We start from the raw sequence: 25,000 nt of genomic DNA on the forward strand, positions 1-25,000 counted from the left end.
CATGCTGCTGTCACTGTGATTGTGCTCCTGCACCCTCGCCAGAAGCTGGTTGTCGTCCCTCAAAATATAATTGTTCCAGTCTACTACAGTTCTCATATATATGAAACCTACTTCCTGTATTGGTCTGTTCTTGCGTCTGGAACTCGCACGGGCACACACGCAACGCACACACAGTTGTTACACTCTGAATGTAATAGTATCTTACCCACATGTTTTTCTTTTTACATAATAATAGATGTGTACATGGTGATAAGTGAAGGGTGTGTCAGTTGCTGACGGGCATTTTATTTTAAGTGAGCCTAAAGAAAATTTTCTGTTTTTGGTTGAAGCAGAAAATAAAGTATTTTGAATTTAATTGAATTGAATTCTTTTTTCTTCTTCTTTTTTTCTTCTTTTTTCTTCTTTTTTTTTCGTAGCCGACCTGTCCACGATGTTGCAGGAGGTAAAGTCGGTATAGCACCTGGGTGACTTAGGCTACCAACAAATACCCGCCAGCGTATCCCGGATCTGTTCCAGTCATTCCAGTTTCCAGGACCGAAATGTTTGATGACGTTCTTGTTGGCTTGTGGGTTTTTTTTTTGGTTTTTTTTTTGTTGTTTTTTTGTTTTGGCGGGGGGGGGGGCATGGGGGGGGAGTATTGGTGGTGGTGATGGTGTTGTTTTGTTTTTTGTTGTTTTTGTTTGTGTGTTTGTTTGTTTTTTGTTTTGTTTTGTTTTTAGGGGGGGGGGGGGGATTAGCAATTAACTTTTCTTAACAGGGAGGGGTTGCAAGCCCCTCGTCAAACCCTCCTCCTGTTGTATCAAGGACCGGAACAGACCAGAGTTGTTTTTTTACACCCACCTGTTTTGTGGATGTCTTCCAGATTAAACTCTCCAAACACAAAGACAGCTGGGGCTACTACATCTTGCATAAAGAATTCCTAACAGCTGTCTTTCTCACTCAAATGACCAGCCTCAAAGCACACAGAACAAATTTTATTCATCCACGATCATTCAACGCAGGAAATCCCTCCTCCTCCATTCTGTTTCTTTTTGTTGTGTCTGTCTGTCCTTTTCTCCTTCACTCTCTTTGCCCTCGCTCTGTCTCCCCCCCCCCCCCCTCTCTCTCTCACTCCTCTCTCTCTCCCCTGTATCTCTCCCTATATATCTCTCTCCCTTTCTCTCCCTCACTTCTCTCTCTCTCCCTTTCTCTTCCTCCTCTCTCTCCCTCTCTCTCTCCCTCTCTTTCTCCCCTTCTCTCCCTCTCTCTCTCTCCCTCTCTCTCTCTCTCCCTATCTCTCTCTCTCTCCCTTTCTCTCCCTATCTCTCTCTCTCTTCTCTCTCCCTTTCTCTCCCTCTCTCTCCCTCCATTCCTCTCACCCCTGCTCCCCTCGTCCCTCCTTTCCCGTCTTTTGCTCTTTCTCCCTCTTTTTTTTTATACCTCACTCCGTCATTCACAGACGCGCGCTCACACACACACACACACACACACACAACACTGAACACTGAAATGTTTCATGTCATTAGCTGTAAAGCTGACATAGTAGGTACAAATCAGAACAGAAATGGTTCAAAACAGATAGAAATGGAACAGAAAGGAAAAAAAACATAATTTAAGCAAACTAAAGTACAAAGGGATAAGCGGCGTTTTGGTACTTTGTCATGAGCTTAAAAAGTCCACGTGGCAGGGGTTGGGGGGGGGGGTCATGTGGGAGGGAGGGAGAGAGATAGAGAGAGCGAGTGAGAGAGAAAGAGAGGGAGAGAGATAGAGAGAACGAGTGAGAGAGAGCGAGTGAGAGAGAAAGAGAGGGAGAGAGAGAGAGCGAGTGAGAGAGAGCGAGGAAGAGAGGGAGAGAGACAGAGCGAGTGAGAGAGAAAGAGGGGGAGAGAGACAGAGCGAGTGAGAGAGAAAGAGGGGGAGAGAGACAGAGCGAGTGAGAGAGAAAGAGGGGGAGAGAGACAGAGCGAGTGAGAGAGAAAGAGGGGGAGAGAGATAGAGCGAGTGAGAGAGAAAGAGGGGGAGAGAGATAGAGAGAGCGAGGAAGAGGGAGAGAGATGGAGAGAGCGAGGAAGAGAGGGAGAGAGATGGAGAGAGCGAGTGAGAGAGAGAGCGAGGAAGAGAGAGCGAGTGAGAGAGAGAGAGAGAGAAACAACCAACCACCACACAAACACACATGCAAGCAAGCACTGACGCACGCATGGATGCGCGAACCCCCAACACCAGGAGAGAGATCACATTTGAGACAAACGCAGCACAACCTTCCCCTTGTTTTCTCTGTGGATTAATTTCCTTTCAACCTCGTTTCGAGGCTCGTGATCAGTTCCGTTTAAAACAGTTTTTAACCAGATTAAAACTGTGGCAAGCGAGGCCAAACGTAAAGGCATCTGGGGATTTCTTCTCTTTCGGTTATCGAAGGATGATTCTTTTTTTTTCCACAGAAGCAAGTCCCTCATGGTATGGTAGCTTGCTTTTCTTTTTTCTTTTTTTTCTTTTTTTTTCCAAATGCAATTTTTTTAACCAGGACTTCACTTAATGACTGCAACCGCAGTTACATTTCCACCGACCTCGTTTTTCCATTGATACCTATGTGTGCTATAAAATAAATAAATAAATAAATAAAATTAAATAAATTTAAAGGGGTTCTGATGGCAGGGGCCATAAGCGAGAGTGTCTTGTGTGCGAAGCAAATAAAAAGTAATATATATTATATATGTCGAAAAGTCTCGAGTGCTCACAAATACCAAATTTTAAATATTCATTTTTAAAAAGACAAGGGGTGAAGAATGGGAAGAGTCATAAGGAGTGGAAGACTAGTTTAAAGCACGCGCGCGCGCGTGCATGCACACACACACACACACACACACACACACACACATCCCCGATTGTTAAACTCGTCGGGAAAAAAAAGAAAAAAAAAGCCTCAACCAATTCAAAAATAAACGTTCTTCATTGTAACCAAGATGAAAAGAGAGGTTTTTAGGTTTTAAGGGGTGGCGGATGGAAATCTTCACGTAACCTGAAAAGGGGATACGCTCTTTGTGCTTTGGGGTTTAGGATTGTTTGTTGCGGAGCTGTTTTATTAAAATCGTTTGAAAAACGGTTGTGGGTCTTGATACGGGTCTTAAACTGTGGTTGACAGGGGGAAGGGGATCTGCTTTGTGAGTCTATACGCTTTGGTTGCAGGAGAGTCTTGAGACGCTAATTCTGTAGACCTTGGAAAATTGTTACCACAAAGCACAGAAACCTAGTGCTGCTAAGATCGCAACGTCTTGCGCTTTATAGCGCTTTGTCACTATGTTTTCTGAAATCTTTGTATCACGCGGAACACACACGTCCTCGTCATGTCCAAACAGTGCACATCACTGATCGAAGCCCGTGTTATCTGAATAAGAAATTGTCCAACGTCCTACTGCCCTACATATCCCCCGTTATGTGATCTGATTATGTTAGATATAACTCGAGTTATGCAGTCTGCAGATCTCATTCGCCGACTTTTTCTCTCCCCCCTCCCCCGCTACAGAAACGTCATTCTTCGCCTTTGAGCCTGATTGTTCTCTCCAGTCACTTGACGTATTTATGACATTGTCCGACATTTTTGTTTCCTGTCTCGGATCGTCGGACGTCATTGTTCCTAAATAGGTCATTGTGTGTGACGTTGTTTTGTTTTTTTTTGGGGGGGGGGGGGGTGCGGAGGGGGGGATGGGGAAGAGGGGGGTCTTTTCCATGCCTTGTGTTACTTGATTGTTTCACTGTCTTTATGCCTTGTCTCGAGTAACTTTTGTCCGAGTCTTACAGTTCGGCGTGCCTGGCTGCCAGCTTGTTTTGTCCTGTTTTTCTTTATTATTCGATATTGTACGTTGCCTAAGTAACATCACTGGAAGAAGTGAACTTTTTTTTTTTTACTCAGATTTGAACGTTTTAAACTCTGGATGGTTTTTAAGCTTTTTGAGTGAAAAGCTTGATCGAAGCAGTGACTATAGTTTTTATTGTAATTTTTTTTTCTTTTTACCCTTGACTTGATGTGGCGATAGCCTTGAGATGACCTTAGTGGTCAGCGAAGCTCTAAGCACCATAATTTGATAATTTGAAGTGACATCACCAGACCTATAGATACTCCCTGCTTCTCTCTCTCTCTCTCTCTCTCTCTCAGCAACTTTTAATTTAGATCCAGACTGCTTGTTATGTTTAACTCACTCAGTACGGCCAGTCCTCTCTTCTCCTCTACACAGACCCCTCGGATGTCCAGTGGGTGTCTGAATGACCCAACCTTTAGCTTCCGTCGTCAGAATTGTGGTATTCTTTGTCAACATTCACGTCTTCAGTATAAGAGCCTTCCACTTGCAATATTTTGATGATGGTAATTGGGGTGAAACGCTGTTAACGTTGTCTCTTTCGCCGTTCGTATGGAAAGAGTTAAACAAAATTGGCATTCAGACATAGAAAGTAAGGATAAGTACAGCCGGTTCCATTCATTTAAAGGTATATTTCAAGCTGAATAATTCCAAACTATTATTACGAATAAATGGCATCGTACAATACTTGCCCAACTTAGATTAAGAACTCTTGGCTTTAATGCCAACAAAAAAAAAAAAAAAGGTTTATGCCAGGTACGTCCACAAATTCTCCATGTCCTTTGTGTAACTCCACAATTGATGAATTTCATTTTATGTTTGATTGTATATCATATGATGATTTCAGAAGTAAATATGTGGTTTTTGAAAAAGAATTTACAAAAAGAAAGGATCTCTTTAGAACGTTTACGTCAAAAGAACACGAGGTCATAATCTCGATAAAAAAATTCACATCAGAAGCTATGAAGATAAGGCAAAAAGCACAGCAAGCAAAACAGCGTGGTCATATAGGTTTAACAATTTTCTTCTGTAGCCAGTGTTGGAATATGTTGCATGGTGCATTGTTAGAAGAATGAACGGAGTTATGTGCTGGGTGGCCTGTTGGTTACTGTTGAGTTAACTCAAATAAACAAATGTTACTGCTGCTGCTGTTACTAGTATTGCTGTTACTCTAAGTATTATTATTATTATTGTTGTTGTTGTTATCACCATTCATCGTAGTAGTAGTAGTAGTAGTAGTAGTGGTGGTGGTGGTGGTTGTGTAGGTGGTGGTGGTAGTAGTAGTAGCAGTAGTAGTAATATAATTATTGTGGTGATGGTGGTATGTTGTTGCTAGCTATCATTATCTTTATTATTATTGTCATCATCATTGTTATTGTTGTTACTATTAGTACTGATATTGACGATGTTCTTGCTGTTGGTTCGTCCGATGAACCGATTGATGCAGCCTGTGCGTCTGACGTCCATAGCTATGTGCCCTGTAAATGGCAGACTACTGCCTGACGTCCATAGCTATGTGCTCGGTAACGGCAGACTACTGTCTGACGTCAACAGCAGTGGGCCCAGTAATGGCAGACTATTGTCTGATGTCCATAGCTGTGTGCCCAGTAAATGGCAGACTGCTGTCTGACGTCCATAGCTGTGTGCCCGGTAATGGCAGACTACTGTCTGACGTCCATAGCTATGTGCCCTGTAAATGGCAGACTACTGTCTGACGTCCATAGCTCTGTGCCCTGTAAATGGCAGACTACTGTCTGACGTCCATAGCTCTGTGCCCAGTAATGGCAGACTACTGTCTGACGTCCATAGCTATGTGCCCAGTAAATGGCAGACTACTGTCTGACGTCCATAGCTCTGTGCCCTGTAAATGGCAGACTACTGTCCTGACATCCATGGCTATGTGCCCAGTAAATGGCAGACTACTGTCCTGACATCCATAGCTCTGTGCCCAGTAATGGCAGAGTACTGTCTGACGTCATTAGCTATGTGCCCAGTAAATGGCAGACTACTGTCTGACGTCCATAGCTATGTGCCCAGTAAATGGCAGACTACTGTCCTGACATCCATGGCTATGTGCCCAGTAAATGGCAGACTACTGTCTGACGTCCATAGCTATGTGCTCGGTAACGGCAGACTACTGTCTGACGTCAACAGCAGTGTGCCCAGTAAATGGCAGACTGCTATCTGACGTCATTAGCTATGTGCCCAGTAATGGCAGACTGCTGTCTGACGTCATTAGCTATGTGCCCAGTAATGGCAGAGTACTGTCTGACGTCCATGGCTATGTGCCCAGTAAATGGCAGACTACTGTCTGACGTCATTAGCTATGTGCCCAGTAAATGGCAGACTACTGTCTGACGTCCATAGCTCTGTGCCCTGTAAATGGCAGACTACTGTCCTGACATCCATGGCTATGTGCCCAGTAAATGGCAGACTACTGTCCTGACGTCCATAGCTATGTGCCCAGTAAATGGCGGACTACTGTCTGACGTCCATAGCTCTGTGCCCAGTAAATGGCGGACTACTGTCTGACGTCCATAGCTCTGTGCCCAGTAAATGGCAGACTACTGTCCTGACATCCATGGCTATGTGCCCAGTAAATGGCAGACTACTGTCTGACGTCCATGGCTATGTGCCCAGTAAATGGCAGACTACTGTCTGACGTCAACAGCAGTGTGCCCAGTAAATGGCAGACTGCTGTCTGACGTCATTAGCTATGTGCCCAGTAATGGCAGACTGCTGTCTGACGTCCATAGCTATGTGCCCAGTAAATGGCAGACTGCTGTCTGACGTCCATAGCTATGTGCCCAGTAAATGGCAGACTGCTGTCTGACGTCCATAGCTATGTGCCCAGTAAATGGCAGACTGCTGTCTGACGTCCATAGCTATGTGCCCAGTAAATGGCAGACTACTGTCTGATGTCCATAGCTCTGTGCCCGGTAATGGCCGACTACTGTCTGATGTCCATAGCTGTGTGTCCAGTAATGGCAGACTACTGTCTGACGTCCATAGCTCTGTGCCCAGTAAATGGCAGACTACTGTCTGACGTCCATAGCTATGTGCCCAGTAAATGGCAGACTACTGTCTGACGTCCATAGCTCTGTGCCCTGTAAATGGCAGACTACTGTCTGACGTCCATAGCTATGTGCCCAGTAAATGGCAGACTACTGTCTGATGTCCATAGCTATGTGCCCAGTAAATGGCGGACTACTGTCTGATGTCCATAGCTATGTGCACAGTAAATGGCAGACTACTGTCTGACGTCCATAGCTATGTGCACAGTAAATGGCAGACTACTGACCTGACATCCATAGCTCTGTGCCCAGTAAATGGCAGACTACTGTCTGACGTCCATAGCTGTGTGCCCAGTAATGGCAGACTGCTGTCTGATGACCATAGCTCAGGGTCCAGTAATGGCAGACTACTGTCTGATGACCATAGCTATGTGCCCAGTAATGGCAGACTGCTGCCTGACGTCCATGGCTATGTGCCCAGTAAATGGCAGACTGCTGTCTGACGTCCATGGCTATGTGCCCAGTAAATGGCAGACTGCTGTCTGACGTCCATGGCTATGTGCCCAGTAAATGGCAGACTGCTGTCTGACGTCCATGGCTATGTGCCCAGTAAATGGCAGACTGCTGTCTGACGTCCATGGCTATGTGCCCAGTAATGGCAGACTTCTGTCTGACGTCCATGGCTATGTGCCCAGTAATGGCAGACTGCTGTCTGACGTCCATGGCTATGTGCCCAGTAAATGGCAGACTACTGTCTGACGTCCATAGCTATATGCCCAGTAAATGGTAGATTACTGTCTGACGTCAACAGTAGTGTGCCCAGTAATGGCAGACTGCTGTCTGACATCATTAGCTATGTGCCCAGCAAATGGCAGACTACTGTCTGACGTCCATAGCTATGTGCCCAGTAAATGGCAGACTACTGTCTGACGTCCATAGCTATGTGCTCGGTAACGGCAGACTACTGTCTGACGTCAACAGCAGTGTGCCCAGTAATGGCAGAGTACTGTCTGACGTCAACAGCAGTGTGCCCAGTAATGGCAGAGTACTGTCTGATGTCCATAGCTGTGTGCCCAGTAATGGCAGAGTACTGTCTGATGTCCATAGCTGTGTGCCCAGTAATGGCAGACTATTGTCTGATGTCCATAGCTGTGTGCCCAGTAACGGCAGACTACTGTCTGACGTCAACAGCAGTGTGCCCAGTAATGGCAGACTACTGTCTGACGTCCATGGTTATGTGCCCAGCAAATGGCAGACTACTGTCTGACGTCCATAGCTATGTGCCCAGTAAATGGCAGACTACTGTCCTGACGTCCATAGCTCTGTGCCCAGTAAATGGCGGACTACTGTCTGACGTCCATAGCTATGTGCCCAGTAAATGGCAGACTACTGTCTGACGTCCATAGTTATTTGCCCAGTAAATGGCGGACTACTGTCTGACGTCCATAGCTATGTGCCCAGTAAATGGCAGACTACTGTCTGACGTCCATAGCTATGTGCCCAGTAAATGGCAGACTACTGTCCTGACATCCATAGCTATGTGCCCAGTAAATGGCGGACTGCTGTCTGACGTCCATAGCTATGTGCTCGGTAACGGCAGACTACTGTCTGACGTCAACAGCAGTGTGCCCAGTAAATGGCGGACTACTGTCTGACGTCCATAGCTATGTGCCCAGTAAATGGCGGACTACTGTCTGACGTCCATAGCTATGTGCCCAGTAAATGGCAGACTACTGTCTGACGTCCATAGCTATGTGCCCAGTAAATGGCGGACTACTGTCTTCAGAACGATCGAAGGACGCAGGAATGTAGTGGAACACGGATAATGCTATGCTATGGCCTGGCTCTTTACGAATGCACGGTCCCTTCCTCCCTCTCTGTCTCTCTTCTCTCCGCCTCACCTCCCATCCATCACTATCTCTGTCTTTCTCTGCCTCTCTTTCTCTCTGTCTCTGTCTGTCTGTCTGTCTGTATGTATGTATGTATGTATGTCTGTATCTCTCTCTCCTCTCTCTCTCTCTCCACCTCTCTCTCTCTCTCTCTCTCTCTCTCTCTGTCTGTCTCTCTGTCTCTGTCTGTCTCTCTTTCTCCCTCTCTCTCTGTCTATCTTTCTGTCTCTGTCTCTCTTTCTCCCTCTCTCTCTTTTTGCCTTTCTGTCTCTGTCTCTGTCTGTCTCTCTCTCTCTTTCTGTCTGTCTTCCTGTCTCTGTCTCTCTCTCTCTCTCTCTCAGTCTGTCTGTCTTTCTGTCTCTGTCTCTGTCTCTCTCTCTCTCTCGCTCTCTCTCTCTCTCTCTCTCTCTCATTCACTCATCCGTCGACATTTCTGTCAAAGAAAGTGCTTGTTTGACAGTCTGTATCATCTATCAGCCTGACTGCATTCCAGACATCTTTTGCACCTCACCTCCTCTTTCCTGTTACCTCTACTTTCCTGCCACCCTTCCCCTTCCCTCCCTTCCCTCCCTTCCCTTCCCCCGTCCCCTAAAACAGAAGAACAAAAAGTAGTTGTAAAGAATATAAAAAAAATGTAAAAAAAAGGTAGAAATGTGTGCTTCTCTGAGAATCATTCTGCAAAGTGCTTTTAATGAGGATAGTTTGCGATGCCTGGAGCAAACATCATTTAGCTTTGTCTGTCTGTCTGTCTGTGTCTGTCTGTCTGTCTGTTTGTCTCTCTCTCTGTCTGTCTGTCTGTCTTTCTGTCTGTGTTTGTCTGTCTGTCTGTCTCTCCCTCTCTCTGTGTCTGTCTGTCTCTGTCTCCGTCTCCATCTCTGTCTCAGTCTGTCTGTCTCTCTCTCTCTCTCTGTCTGTCTGTCTCTCCCTCTGTCTCTATCTGTCTCTCTCTGTCTCTCTGTTTGTCTCTCTCTCTCTCTCTGTCTGTCTCCCTCTCCCTCTCTCTCTCCCTCTCTCTCTCTCTCTCTCGGCTTCTCCTTGATCAGTCATATTTTCTTTTTCCTCTCCCTCTCCCTCTCTCTCTCTCTCTCTCTCTCTCTCTCTCTCTCTCTCTCTCTCTCTCTCTCTCTCTCTCTCTCTCTCGGCTTCTCCTTGATCAGTCATATTTTCTTTTTCCTCTTCCTCTTCCTCTTCGTCCTGATTTCATTTTTTTCATTCTTTCCGCTTTCTTTCTTCAGTGGGTTCTCTTTTTCCTGCTGATCCTTCATTCTAGTGTCCCTCCTCGTGCTTGTCTTTATCCTTATATCCTTATTCCGTCGTTTTGGGCTGGCTTTTGTTGTTGTCGTTGTTGTTGTTGTTTTTGGGGGGGTGGGGTTCTTCTTCTTTTCCCCTCCCCCTTCTTCTCTTTGTTCTCCTTTATAATGTTCTGAAGATATTTTGAAGTCCTTCTTTAAGCTTCTGTCAATCAAGTCCCTCCTCAACTCGTATCTCTTTTCTTTCTTTTTTTTTTTTTTTTTTTTTCGGTTTCTTGCGTCCCTTGCATCTCCATCCCTCTAGGGAGGACCGAGGGGGATCTCTCAGTATAAAGTGTATCCCCCACCTTCTGGAGAGAGAAAAAAAAAATGTGCTACGTGCTAGAAATTTACCTCTTGTTTTTACCACTCTCTTTCTTTCTGGTTTTTTTCCTCCCTTTTTTTCTCTTTTCTGCCATCTCTGGGCTTGATCCAGCTGGGCTCTCTTATTATGTTGTTGTTGTTTTTGTGTGTGTGCCTGGGATATGTTGAGTGCCCTTTGGCAACTCTCGGTTAAATCAGTACGTTGAATCAGAGCAGGCACCACCACTGAACACCACCGAAGAGACTCAGAAGCAGTGCAGGGTCTCCTCTGGCGTGTGGCCTCTTGGCGACCTAACATCGATGGTTCCTTGCGGACTGCTGACGTTGGGGAGTGTGACAGACGAACCCGGGTGTGGCTGTGTCCAAATTTGGGGGACTCGGAATGAGCGGCGTGGAAAGCAATGCCAGTCTGGGCAAATGACGGGGCAGCAAACACACACACACACACACACACACACACACACACACACACACACACAAACCCAAAAAAAACACCTCTCTGTTAATGTCTATTGTATGATTATGATTAGGTTCAGTTTAGTTTTTTGTGTAATCCGCCGATGAAAGCACTGACGGAATCGTTAACGTCAGAGGCGTGTCCTAGGTATATATAAATGAATGTGATTGTAATAGTGCCAGGTTTTCTTTTCCCTTGTGGGTGTGTGTGTAGTGGGGGGAGGGGGGGGGGGGGGAGGGGGGGAGATATTTATTATTCGCAGTACTTCAGCCCTGATACGGGCCTTCTATGGTTGTCTGGTCTGTTGACTGCAGAAGATAAAAATTATTCCACCCCCCACTCCCTGCCACTCGCTTCAAACTGTTTTTATCTTGTTCTCGTCCCATGGTCACCTTTTCCTCCTTGTTTTAAGTTTTTCGCGTGTGTGTGTGTGCGTGTGTGTGTGTGTGGGTGGGTGGGGGGTGGGTTGGTGTCTGTGCGCGTGTGTGTGTATGTGTGTGTGTGCGCGCATGTGCGTGCGTGCGTGTGTGTGTGTGTGTGTGTGTGTGTGTGTGATCGTCTTTTCCTCGGTGTTTAATTTTTTCGCGTGTGTGTGTGTGTGTGTGTGTGTGTGTGTGTGTGTGTGTCTGTGCGCGCGCGTATTCGTGTGTGTGTGTGTGTGTGTGTGCGCGCGTATGTATCTGTGTGTGTGCGTGTGTGTGCGCGCACATGCCTGCGCGTGCCTGTGCCCAGTCTGCAGGCAGATGTCCAGAGGGGTGTTCGCCATCCTGGGTCAGAAGGACACGGCGACGGCGGACATCGTGCACTCCTTCACCTCCATCTTCCACATGCCCTTCCTCACCCCCTCCCCCGTGCCGCCCCGCCTGCACCACCTGCACCAGCCCACCTACCAGCTGCACCTGCGGCCCGAGAGGACTCCGGCCGTCGTGGACATGATCCGATACTTTGGCTGGCGGCAGGTGCACTACCTGTATGACTCGGACGAAGGTGAGTGAGTGAGTGAGAGAGAGAAACGCGTGTGTTTGTGTTGTGTTGTGGTGTGTTGAATTTTTTTTTTTTTTTTAACTCATTGAACCCTGCAGCCCGAGCTTTGCGCTTCGGGTAGAAGCAGGTGCACTGCCTGTATGACTTTGATGAAAGTGAGTGAGAGACACGTGTTTCTTTTGTGTTGTGTTGTGTTGTGTTGTTTGTTGTTGTTTTTAACTCATTGAACCCTGCAGCCCGAGCTTTGCGCTTCGGGTAGAAGCAGGTGCACTGCCTGTATGACTTTGATGAAGGTGAGTGAGAGACACAACACGTGTTTCTTTTGCGTTGTGTTGAATTGTATTGTGCTGCTGTTGTTGTTGTTGTTGTTTTTTTTAACTCATTGAACCCTGCAGCCCGAGCTTTGTGCTTCGGGCAGAAGCAGGTGCACTACCTGTATAACTTGGACGAAGGTGAGTGAGTGAGAGAGACGCGTGTGTTGTGTTGTGTTGTGTTGTGTTGTTGTTTGTTGTTGTTTTTAACTCATTGAATCCTGCAATCCGAGCTTTGCACTTCGGGTAGAGGCAGGTGCACTACCTGTATGACTCGGATGAAGATGAGTGTGAAAGAGACGCGTGCTGTGTTGTGTTGTGTTGTGTTGTTTTTTTAACTCATTGAACCCTGCAGCGTGAGCTTTGCACTTCAGGTAGAGGCAGGTGCACTAACTGTGTAACTTGGACGAAGGTGAGTGAGTTAGAGAGACGCGTGTGTTGTGTTGTGTTGTGTTGTTGTTTGCTGTTGTTTTTAACTCATTGGACCCTGCAACCCGAGCTTTGCAATTCAGGTAGAGGCAGGTGCACTACCTGTATGACTTGGACGAAGGTGAGTGAGTTAGAGAGACGTGTGTGTTGTGTTGTTGTGTTGTTGTTGTTTTTTAACTCATTGAACCCTGCAGCGTGAGCTTTGCACTTCAGGTAGAGGCAGGTGCACTAACTGTATGACTCGGATGAAGGTGGGTGAGATGACACACGGGCTTGTGTCGTGTTGTGTTGTGTTGGATTGTAATGTATTTTTGTAAACTTGTGGAATCCTATACAGCCCAAGCTTTGCGCTTCGGCTGGCGCCAGGCGCACTACCTGTATGACTCGGACGATGGTGAGAGAGACATGCGTTGTGTTGGGTTGGGTTGGGATGGGTTGGGTTGCATTTTCTAATTCATTGAACCCTGAACACCAGCTTTGCAACTCGACTGGCGCCAGGTGAACTACGTGTATGACTCGGACGATGGTGAGAGAGAGACATGCGTTGTGTTGTGTTGTGTTGGGTTGGGTTGGGTTGGGTTGGGTTGCATTTTCTAATTCATTGAACCCTGCGCACGAGCTTTGCAACTCGACTGGCGCCACGTGCACTACATGTATGACTCGAACGAAAGCGAGTGGGAGACGCGTGCTGTGTTGTTTTGTGTTGTGTTGAATAGTATTGTTTTATTTGTTTGCTTTTTTTTTTTAACTCATTGAACCCTGCAGCTCCAGCTTTGCACTTCGGGTAGAGGCAGGTGCACTATCTGTTTGACTTTGATGAAGGTGGGTGGGAGAGGGACGCGTGTTTGTGTTGTGTTGTGTTGTGTTGTGTTGCTTTGCTTGTTTTTCTAACATCTTTTGTTGTTTTTGTTGTTGTTGTTGTTATTGTTGTTTTGCGTATCCATTTCTACTGATAACACTAAGAAAATTAGTTTGAATACGCATATAAGAATAGAACAATATAGATAGATATATAGATGTGTGTGTGTGTGTGTAGCTCTCTTGCACACACCACACATACACACGTACAGAGAGAGAGCGTGAGAGGAGGGGTGGGGGAAACTTCTTCCCGTAGTGTGTCTATAGATCTTTGGTGACAGTCAGTCCCGCGAGACAGGCTGTATGTAGAAAGACAAAAAAATCAAATCCAGAACAAGAGTTTCCAGCTGAAGTCAAGGGATGATGTATGTATTTACAACCGAACCCCCGCATCCCCCTCCCCTCCTCCCACTCCCCATCCCCATGTCCCCCCCCCCACCCCACCCCTTCCCCCTCCCACGGGAGTGTCTGGCACATTGTCAACCCACCCAATGTCTGGATCTGCTGTTGCTTCCTCCTAATGGGTCTCCCTGTTGCGATTCGCTTTGCGTACGAGAAAATCCCCAGCGGCATTTGACAGAATGGTTAACTCACTCAGTACCGCCAGTCCTCTCTTCTCCTCTACACAGACCCCTCGGATGTCCAGTGGGTGTCTGAATGACCCAACCTTTAGCTTCCGTCGTCAGAACTGTGGTATTCTTTGTCAACATTCACCTCTTCAGTATAAGAGCCTTCCGCTTGCAATATTTTGATGATGGTAATTGGGGTGAAACGCTGTTAACGTCGTCTCTTTCGCCGTTCGTATGGAGAGAGTTAAAGGATAGAATGCGCTGATTCTGTGCCATACTACTACTACTACTACTTCTTCTTCTTCTTCTTCTTCTTCCTCTGGAGCTGTTTTGGTGTGGTTGTGACTTTAGTCCATATCCATTCCAAAGTAGACGCATTTGTCAAGCCCTGCTCAAGAGACGTGTTTTGGTTATAGCTGGCTGGCTGAGAGCTAACGCAAAGGGGCAGTGGGTGGGGGAGGGGGGGGGTTGGCGGAAGGTTTGGGGGGGGGCAGGGGGGGGGAGTTTACGGAGGGTTTGGAGGGTGGGGGTTTGGGGGAGGCGGGTTGGCAGAGGGTTTGGGGAGAGGCGGGTTTGCGGAAGGTTTTTGGGGAGAGGGGGTTTGCGGAGGGTTTGGGGAGATGGGGGGGGGGGGCAACAGGGCATTGAAACAAAGTTTGAGACACAGAGAGAGGGAGGGGGGCATTGGGGGGGGGTGGGGGGGGGGGCTAGCAAACGTGATGGAGAAAAGAGGAATACGAGAGAGGAAAAAAGCTGAGTCACCAGAGATCTGAGCCAGCAACAGCAGCAGTGAACTGGGTCTCACACAATACACCGGGACAGCATTGTCCTGAAGTTGTAGTGTATAGGAATAATGGTTAGGACGGGCGGGAGGTGGACGGGGGGGTGCCGGGGGGTCGGGGGGGGGGTGCGGGGGGGCAGAGAGAGAGAAAAAAAAGACAGACAGAGCAAGAGAGCTGTGACAAACAATAGACTGTCTTTATCTGTATTACCAAGTGAACCGTGGTCACAAGGAATATTGGCAGGTAGGGGGGGGGATAGTACATAACAAGGTACGAACATAAATCGAAAATCATACACAAACACAGATACAGTAGAAACTAGGATACATACAAGTGCATGTCAATATAAAAACTCACACACGCACGCACGCACTGCACACACACGCACACACACACACACACACACACACACACACACACACACACACACACACACACACACGCGCGCGCGCAAACACACACACACACACACACACACACACACACACACACACACACACACACACACACACACACACACACTCGTTTGAACAGAAGCCGCATAGTACATTGTGGATGGGGCCGGATGACTAGATCTTCAGGTAGATGATTGTTGTTGATGGTTATAACAGTGGGAGATGCCTGAACTGGAGGATTTCCACGGGCAACAGCATGCAGCACATTGAGGGGATCAGACAACGGGGACTGGATCAACACGGGGCTTGAACAGAACGATAGTGTGGTCTGTGTCACGGACACATATACGTTCGTGGGTCTGTGTCTGTGTCGATAGCGAGTCAGGGGCAATATCCAATTTATCAAGAGAGGGGGGGGGGGGGACTTTTTAGCGGCAGTGAACTTTTTGGTGGTGGTGGTAGTGGTGGTGGTGGTCGGGCTTTGGCAGTGCAGGGCTTTGACAGTGCAGGGCTTTGGCAGTGAAGGGCTTCAACGATAGCAGATTTTGGTGTAAGTGTTGTTTTTTTTGTTGGTTTTTGTTGTTTTTGTTGTTGTTGTTGTTGTTGTTGTTGTGTGTGTGTGTGTGTGTGTGTGTGTGTGTGTGTGTATGTTTTGTTTGTTGTTTTTTGTTGTTGTTGTTGTTTTTAACTCACTCAGTACGGGCAGTCCTCTCTTCTCCTCTACACAGACCCCTCGGAAATCTAGTGGGTGTCTCAATGACCCAACCTTTAGCTTCCGTCGTCAGAATTGTGGTATTCTTTGTCAACATTCACCTCTTCAGTATAAGAGCCTTCTGCTTGCAATATTTTGATCATGGTAATTGTGGTGAAACGCTGTTAACGTCGTCTCTTTCGCCGTTCGTATGGAGAGAGTTAAGAGTGGACTTTGGTATGAGTGGGCTCCGGTATTAGTTGGCATTTGACAAACGTGGGTTTGTGGTATAGCCGGCTTTAATCAGCAGAAATGAGCTTTGTGCAGCAGAGGGCTTTTGTCAATGTGAGATGTGGTGTAGCGTATATGGATTTGTCCGAATGCAGTGACACTTTGAGAAACTGAAACTGTATAGCGCCTTTTACAAAAAGGTTTACAAAAAAAAGGTTTACAAAGGCTGCATCTTTGATGGCAGGTTTACAGAGGCTGCATCTTTACTGGCAGGTTTACAAAGGCTGCATCTTTATTACAAAGGCTGCATCTATACTGGCAGGTTTACAAAGGCTGCATCTTTACCAGCAGTTTTACAAAGGCTGTATCTCTACTAGCAGGTTTACAAAGGCTATGTCTTTATTGGCAGGTTTACAACTGGCAGGTTTACAAAGGCTGTATCTCTGCTAACAGGTTTGCATCTTTACTGACAGGTTTACAACTGGCAGATTTACAAAGGCCGTGTCTTTACTGGGAGGTTTACAAAGGCTGTGTCTTTACTGGGAGGTTTACAAAGGCTGTGTCTTTACCGGCAGGTTTACAAAGACTTCAGCAGATGTTCCGGGCGCTGGGGAACGACAGCAACATCCGTTTCTTCGTCAACCGATTCTCCGACGTCCGCAACGTGCACGAAGAGTTGAGGGCCGTGGACGCAGTGGTCAGTGGTCTCCCCTTCAAGAGCATCGTCCTTGACCTCTCCTCTGGCGAAGCCTACCGCCATGTCCTGAGACAGGTGGGTGTGGTGGTCGTTCTTGTCCTGTTGAGTGTGTGTGTGTGTGTGTGTGTGTGTGTGTGTGTGTGTGTGTGTGTGTGTGTGTGTGTGTGTGTGTGTTTGCAGTGTGTGTGGGTGGGTGGGTGGGAGTTTTCGTGTGTGAGATTGTTGAATGGTTTTGACGAACATAATCATATTCAAACTGGTTGGTTGTTTAGTTTGATGAACAAGTACCCGTATCTCTCTCTCTCTCTCTCTCTCTCTCTCTCTCTCTCTCTCTCTCATCTTCTGTGTTGCATTGTACCCATTTTTTTTTCTGTATTCGTCATGAGTTGTGAGCGTGCATGTATGTTTCTTTCGCTCAGCAAATTGGCAGTGAGTTATAACTGTGGGTTCTTCTGAGCGCAGTGACGTGTGATTTTCAAAGGGTCTTTTGATGTACTCTGTGTTAACTCACTGCAAACGCCGGGACATGGACATGACCTTCTGCCTGACAAGTGAAAAGGTCCTTTCGAGTAAAATCGTGCGTTCTTGTTTGATCCACTTCGAGTTTCCACGCGATCGACTCAGCTGAAACAGTGATTGCAAAGCAAAATCATCTTGGCCAAATGTAGCTGATTTTCGATTCGGAGAGCTCCCCGGGAACCATGCGTACTTCAAGAAGGGCAGCTACTCGTGAAGAATCCATACTCAAGGGAGTGAAGCAGGTGGTGCCGTAGTGGCGTTTCCGTTCAGTGGCAGAGCCCTGGAGGGGGGCGGGGGGTTGGGGGGCGAAGCGGGGTTGGGGGGGGCGGGGGGGGGGGCACTGGAGAGGCTAGGCCAGTGAGGTCAAGCGGGCAGTCGATCAGGCTGTGAACGCGGCGTTGGTTAGAGTTGGTGTGTAGGCGGGAACCAGACTCGATGTATAAAAAATTATTATAGTGTGGTGTGCTGGTTTTCGTTGTCGTCAGCCACAAGGAGATGATTAGTGTGTGTGTGTGTGTGTGTGTGTGTGTGTGTGTGTGTTTGTGTGTGTGTGTGTGTGTGCGTGTGTGTGTGTGTGTGTGTGTGAGGGGGTGGGTGGGTATGGGGTGAAATTGCAATCGTATAATGGATTTGTATCCTGAATTCTTGATTCTTTTTTCTTTTTTTTTTGGGGGGGGGATGGGGGGGGAGGCCGGGGGTGGGGGGGGGGCGGAGAGGGGGCTTAAGCCATTAATTTTCAACGCCTGGAGGTGGTCTATGTATTTCCTGTTGTTAGTTTTTTTGCTGTAAAAGAAAGCAATGTACACACACACACACACAGACGCCTCCTCCCCTTCCCCCCACCTCCCTCACACACACACACACACACACACACACACACACACACACACACACACACACACACAGGAGCCTTCCCCACCTAAAACAAAGTCCTGTTTTATACCACGTTTCACACTAGTCAGTTCTAGCCTCTGTCCCAGTATCATCAGTCCCATCCAAATCCACCAGCTGCATTTTCCGAGGGGAAGGGAGGCGGGTGGTGGTGGGATGCTCTTAATTTTCAGGTATGCTAAACAGTTGGGGAAGGGTGTGAGGGAGTGAAGGAGACAGGCACTTTAAAAAAAAAAAATTTTCTTTGTTTCTTTTTTTCTGTTTTCTTTCTGTTTCGCTTATGACATTAATTCTTAACGCCTGGGGGGTGGTGGGGTGGTCCGTGTAGTTGGTTTTGCAGTAAAAAAAAAAAAGAAAAAAAAAAAAGAAGAAGAACAAGTGATGTAAACACAATCTAGAGACGCCCCCTCACACACACACACACACACACACACACACGCACACACACACACACACACACGCACACACACACACACGCACACACACACACACACACACACACACACTCACGTGCGCACGCACACACACACATACACACACACACACACACACACGCACGCACGCACACACACACACACACACACACACACACACACACACACACATACACACACACACACGCGCGCGCGCGCGCGCAGGAGCCTTCCACACCCAAAAACAAAGTCCTGTTTAACACCACCGTTTTTTGTTGTTTGTTTGTTTGTTTGTTGTTGTTGTTTTGTTGTTGTTGTTTTGTTTGTTTGTTGTTGTTTTTTGAGGGGGGGGGAGGTTACATTCCCAGCATCTGTCCCAGCATGTATAAGCATTTTGTAATTATCAGTCCCAGCCAAATCCACCATCGGCATTTATTTTCCAAAAGGAATGGTGCAGGCGGGGATGCTATAATTATCTTTCAGGCATGTTTATATAATTATGGATTTGCCCGCACGCAATGATGCCTCCTTCAGTAACTGAAACTGAAACTGAAACTTTCAGGCTTGGGGAAGGGAGTGGGGGGGCGGGGGGTGAGAGAGTGAAGGAGACAGGCACTTTAAAAGAAAAAAATTATTCTCTCTTCTGTTTTCTGTTTCTTTTTCTTTCCTTTTTTTCCTTAACTCACTCAGTACGGCCAGTCCTCTCTTCTCCTCTACACGGACCCCTCGGATGCCCAGTGGGTGTCTGAATGACCCAACCTTTAGCTTCCGCCGTCAGAATTGTGGTATTCTTTGTCAACATTCACCTCTTCAGTACAAGAGCCTTCCGCTTGCAATATTTTGATGGTGGTAATTAGGGGTGAAACGCTGTTAACGTCGTCTCTTTCGCCGTTCGTATGGAGAGAGTTAAAAAAAAATTAAATTAAATTTAAAAAAACTCAGTCGTTTTCTTGTGGTTGGTGCCAGACAGACTGAAGAAGAGGTCGGGGTGTTTGAGGCTCTGGATGTTTACCCTTGCCGTTTATACAGAAAATGAAACCTTCCCCGGACTCCTGTGATTAAGTCTGGGGGCTGAGCGTGTCAGGTGAAGGTGGTCGAGCGTGCGTGCGTGCGTGCGTGCGTGTGTGTGTGCGTGTGTGCGTGTGTGTGTGTGGGGAGGGGGTCTGTTTCTGTGTGAGTGTGTGTGTGTGTGTGTGTGTCTGTGTCTGTGTCGGTGTTTCTGTGTGTGTGTGTGTGTCTGTGTGTGTGTGTGTCTGTGTGTGTGTGTGTGTCTGTGTCCGTGTCGGTGTGTGTGTGTGTGTGTGTCTGTGTGTGTGTGTCTGTGTGTGTGTGTGTCTGTGTGTGTGTCTGTGTGTGTGTGTGTGGAATATGTTGTGTCATGTGTGGCTATGTGTTTGTGTGTCTGTGTATGTGTGGAATATGGTATTTATGGGTTTGTATACATTATGCGCGCACGCATTTGTATACGCGCCTGTGTGCATAACACAGACGGACAGACATACAGACAGAGAGGCATATATACATACATATATCTCCATACTGAACTGTTCAGCAACGGTCGTTCCAGAGTAATCGTAGTTTGTCCAGACTTAATTTCACAGGAATGGGAGGGCTAGTGTGTGTCGGGGGGGCGAGGGGGGGGAGGGAGGAATGGGGTGGGGGGGGCTGGCTGGGTGAGAGAGATTGGGAATAGCGGATATTAACTGAGGAGAGAAGGAGAGGGAGAAATTAATTCAGAGAAAGAACAAGTGCGTCAGAGGGCCCCCACCCCCACCCCACCCCCACCCCACCCCTTTTTTTTTTTTTTTTTTTTAAGCAAAGGGGGATGAAAGGAGGCAAAAGGAAAGGGAAGAACAGAGCGGAGAAAAGTAGATGATAAACACTGATGGGGGGGGGGGGGGGCGGGCGAAGGAGGTGGGGGTGGTTGTGAACACTTTCAGTGTATGATCTATATCTTTCAGTCGCGGGCATGGCAGATTAATTTCTGCCAGACTAGTCACATGGCGGGGTAAATAAACAAAACGGTCATCCACGTAAAATGTTAAATGTTACATGTTTGTCTGAGTGTGTAGTAAGTAGTGCGTGCCTGGAATCTGATTGAATGACACAGGAAACGAATGATGAGCGCCCAAATGGAAGCCGTCAGTCGGCTCTACCCAGGTAGGCAGCCTGTTGTGTAAATGACTCCGTGTTTGTAAAGCGCTTAGAGCTTGGTCTCCGACCGAGGATAGGCGCTATATAAGTATCCATATCAATCAGTCAATCAATAATTGAGAGAGGAGAGAGACACAGAGAGAGAGAGAGAGAGAGAGAGAGGAGGGGGGTGGGGATTTTGCATTTTCATTTTAAGGGTTCTGTGAGATCATAGCTGCATCATTATTGATTCAGATGGTTTACAGAAAGTTGATGGTTTAGAGAAAATTAAGGACCACTTGGGAATTTGTGCAATTTTCTTTAGTCATGGAAGTGTGGTAGAATGATCCTGGGTTTTCGGCAAACAGTGGTGTGTGTGTGTGTGTGTGTGTGTGTGTGTGTGTGTGTGTGTGTGGTGTGTGTGTGTGTGTGTGTGTGTGTTTGTGTGTGTGTGTGTCTGTGTCCGTGTCCGTGTCGGTGTGTGTGTGTGTGTGTGTGTGTGTGTGTGTGTGATGAGGACCGCTCATAACCAGAGGTGCTTTCTTGTATTTTCACTTTTTTTGAAAATTTATTAACAATGAATAACAACAGCTATCGGATATATATACCACTATGTAACTTTTTTTTTATGAAGCATCCATAGTTTTTTTTTGGTGTTTTTTTTTGTTGTTGTTTTTTGTTTGTTTTTTTGTTGTTGTTGTTGTTTGGTTTTTTTGTTTGTTTTTTGGTTTTGTTTTGTTTTGTTTTTGTTGTTTTGGTTGTTGTTGTTGTTGTGTGTTTTTTTGGGGGGGTTGTTTGTTTTTGGTTGTTGTTGTTTTTGAAACGCACATTTTTCAAGCTGTTCCTGGTACACTTGTGCTAGAAACAGGCTTTAGTCTATACAGCGAGAGGCCTGTGTTAAGACCATAGGCAGTCTGCTCAATTTGAAGCATCTTCTTCTCTCTTTTTTTGTTAAACATTTTATGAATATATACCTGGGGTTTTTCTTTTGTTTGTTTGTGTGTTTGTTTTTGTTTTTTTTTCAAGTAATCAACTTAGTTTGTGCTCTGTGGATGACATCTTTGGAGACCAGGGGGAAAAAGAGAAGGAAAAAAAAGGTTCTTTCGAGTAAAATCTGATACCAGCACACATAAGAAAAAAAGAAAGAAAGAAAAGAAAAGGAAAAAAAGGTCCTTTCGAGTCAAAATCTGATATCTCTTTCGAGTTCCTTCAACAGTCGCCTCAGCTGCAACCAAGATTGACCCCTACACACAAACTGAACGCACGCACGCACGCACACACGCACACACACACACACACACACACACACACACACACACACACACAGAGAGAACTCAGAACTGAAAACGTTTTTAATCAAGGATTAAGATTTTAGGCATATCCTATTCTTTCAATCTGTCCTTGCTAATCTACATCTATTACAAATAGCACACATACGAATGAAGGAGAAAGGTATTCATGCAGAAGGACATACGTAATGAAGAAAACAACCCCCTCTACCCGCCCCCCTCCAGTCCCCCCACCCTCCACATGCACACATGCATATATGATAGAGAGAGAGAGAGAGAGAGAGAGAGAGAGAGAGAGAGAGAGACCGTGCACACACAAAGCAGCAAAGTCCTGGCCAGTTAATATCTCCTTTCATTCCCGCTAGCTCCGTATCTCTGGCACAACTAGTCACCTTGTCAGGGGTGGTGAGGGTGGGGTGGGGACGGAGGGCTCTTCCCGAGGGGAAGCTACTCTTGCAGGCCCACCACTCCTATCGCACAAGGTCAAGGGAGGAGGGAGGAGGGGAGCAGGTGGCGGCGTTAACACCCCCCTCCGTTTCACTGGAGGAGGATTGCTCAGGAGAGTGAAGTCCAGACAGACTTGGCGGACATTAACTCTCTCCATACGAACGGCGAAAGAGACGACGTTAACAGCGTTTCACCCCAATTACCATCATCAAAATATTGCAAGCGGAAAGCTCTTATACTGAAGACGTGAATGTTGACAAAGAATACCACAATTCTGACGACGGAAGCTAAAGGTTGGGTCATTCAGACACCCACTGGACATCCGAGGGGTCTGTGTAGAGGAGAAGAGAGGACCGGCCGTACTGAGTGAGTTAAAGCTGCAAATTGGCGGGCTGTGGGATAAAGGAATAAAGGATAAGTTTGTTTTTTAGGTGTGCCGAAACCAGAGCGGCTTGCAATTTGAAGTTTTTTTATTTCGTTCGTCTAAAATTTAGAAATGATGGGCTGTGTGGTTTTTGGTTGAGGGAAAAGGTTTCATTTTTTGGGGAAGGTCGAAGTAATCAACTATTGTCTTAATTCTTTATTTGGGAATGATATAATATTTCTTTATAAAATTTTCTGGAACATTAGAAAATCTCCCCAAGGGAACGCAGCTAAAAGGTCCTTCACAAAAGCCCACCTTTTTCTTTTTCTTCATATCGCCTTTCTATCGATTGTCCCCCCTGCAGATTTGTTTGTTTTTTCCTATCGAATGGATTATCAACAGAATTCCAGAACAAACCACTAGCCACACGGTTTTTTAGGCGTAAGTCGAATGAACGTTTACAAGGATTAAGTTTAGCTTCATCTCTTAAACATTGTAGCTAAAAAACTGAATAATAATCAATTTCAAAAAAGAAAGAGTGAAAGGTTTCATATCGTATAAGAACAACCCTGAACCGCCAACCCCATTCCCCCACCTCCATGCATGGCCGTAAAGGTAAGGGCCCTTAAAGTTTTTTAAACTTTATTTTTGTAGACGATCGGAAATGATGGCGCAAAAACCAGGTGGTTAAAGCTGATCTTGCCAGTTAGGTCCCGGGTTTCAATTCTCGGTAGGTCCTGGTCGGGTAAAGGGAGTGGGGGATTTTTCGGTCTCAGGTCGAAGATGGGCCTGCTCTGGGAACCTCTTGGCCAGCAACGCAGCACAACAAGGGAGCGGTGAAGGACCCGGTAATCGGCATGTACCCGTCGGTGATTATGGAAACAAGACTGACCAGAGCAAGCGACATCCCTGGGGAATACGATCTATCGGCGCAATGGCGGGTAAAAACGGTTACCCAATACCACGAGTAAAATAGAGTGAAGCGTTTGAGAAGCCTCGACGTAGAAAAGAATATCGAAACCACCACGGAATGTAAAGGTTGGTATCAAACACCAGGACGATCTGAGGGTATTTCTTTTATCAACAAGAGATCTCGTATGAAATTCGGGCTTAACTCAATGGCGGCCCCTTTTTTTTACCAGGATCAGTTTTGTTTTTTTGTTGTTTTGTCGTCGTGTGTTGTTGTTTGTTTTTGTTTTTTTTTTTTTCCTATCGAAAGAGTTTTCTATAGAATTTTGCAGGAAGGAACCCTTTTGATTGCGTGGTTCTTTTGAAGGTCGCTAGGCATGTTGCAACCAAGTTATTCGCTTAGATTCGTAAATCCCTTAATGTCTATGGAGATGGGGGGAATATCGGCGTGACGTGATTAACCACGCTTCATTCTCTCGCTCGTCCTAGCGGACGTTACTCTAAGCCTCACCAAGACATTGCAGAGGTGGTGGGGGGTGTGAGTGGGAAACCCACTGTGTTCCGACCTATAACTCTGGGCCTTTGGGGGTTTTGCTTTTTTTTTTTCCTGACGGCAGTTTTGGTGTTTATCGATGTGTTTTCAGAATTTTCGAATTTTTTTCTTTGATTCTTTTACCGTGCCTTTCTTGTGCGGTGTAAAGTTGTCGGATGCCAGACTAGGTCAGGTAAGTAGCAGGAGGGTGAGAAAATATCGGTTTAGGAAAAGTGATTGAACGAGGCGAGATGAATCTCGTCGGGCGGAGCGGGTGGTGTTGGTCCTGTGTTACTGTAAGTGGTTTGGCCGTGCTATGTTGTCGGTTGAGGGGGCTGTGGTTGGAGGAGGTGGTTGCGCGTGAGTGAATATTAGAAAAAAAAAAAAAGTTTATAATGAAAAAAAAAAACTGTGGGGAGTTTAGGTATTGGACGAAATGGAGGGTAATAAGGTGTGTAATTGTGGTATCTAAAAGGAGTCCGTAGTAACTGGAAAAAGCGAAAGTAAAGAACGTCAACACAACAATAGACATCTATAAGCAAAGCAAGAAACGAACAAGAACTTTTTGCAATAAAAAACAGTTGGAATTGTTAACTTCACCACTACCAAAAGGAACTTGTTGGTAATGGCTAAAAACTTTTTGATTTACATGAATAATCTATTGGTTGACTGCAATTGGTTCTCACATATATACACTTTGTGAACTTGTTACAAAAGGCTTCGTCAGTTTTAACAACTGTTTGTAAGTGAATT

General features: G+C 46.4%; 1 protein-coding gene across 1 annotated transcript in view; it reads left to right on the forward strand.

Moving 5' to 3' along the window:
* The window catches only part of LOC143284235 (glutamate receptor 3-like), a 446,731-nt gene that overhangs the window by 321,213 nt on the left and 100,518 nt on the right, over nucleotides 1-25,000 (forward strand). Inside the window, exons 3-4 of the mRNA XM_076590909.1 lie at nucleotides 11,536-11,790; nucleotides 16,629-16,825. Coding sequence (XP_076447024.1) covers nucleotides 11,536-11,790; nucleotides 16,629-16,825 — 452 coding nt within the window. The remainder of the gene's footprint in view (nucleotides 1-11,535; nucleotides 11,791-16,628; nucleotides 16,826-25,000) is intronic.

This window comes from Babylonia areolata, chromosome 7, assembly GCF_041734735.1.
Source record: "Babylonia areolata isolate BAREFJ2019XMU chromosome 7, ASM4173473v1, whole genome shotgun sequence".
Taxonomy (NCBI): Eukaryota; Metazoa; Mollusca; class Gastropoda; order Neogastropoda; family Buccinidae; genus Babylonia; species Babylonia areolata.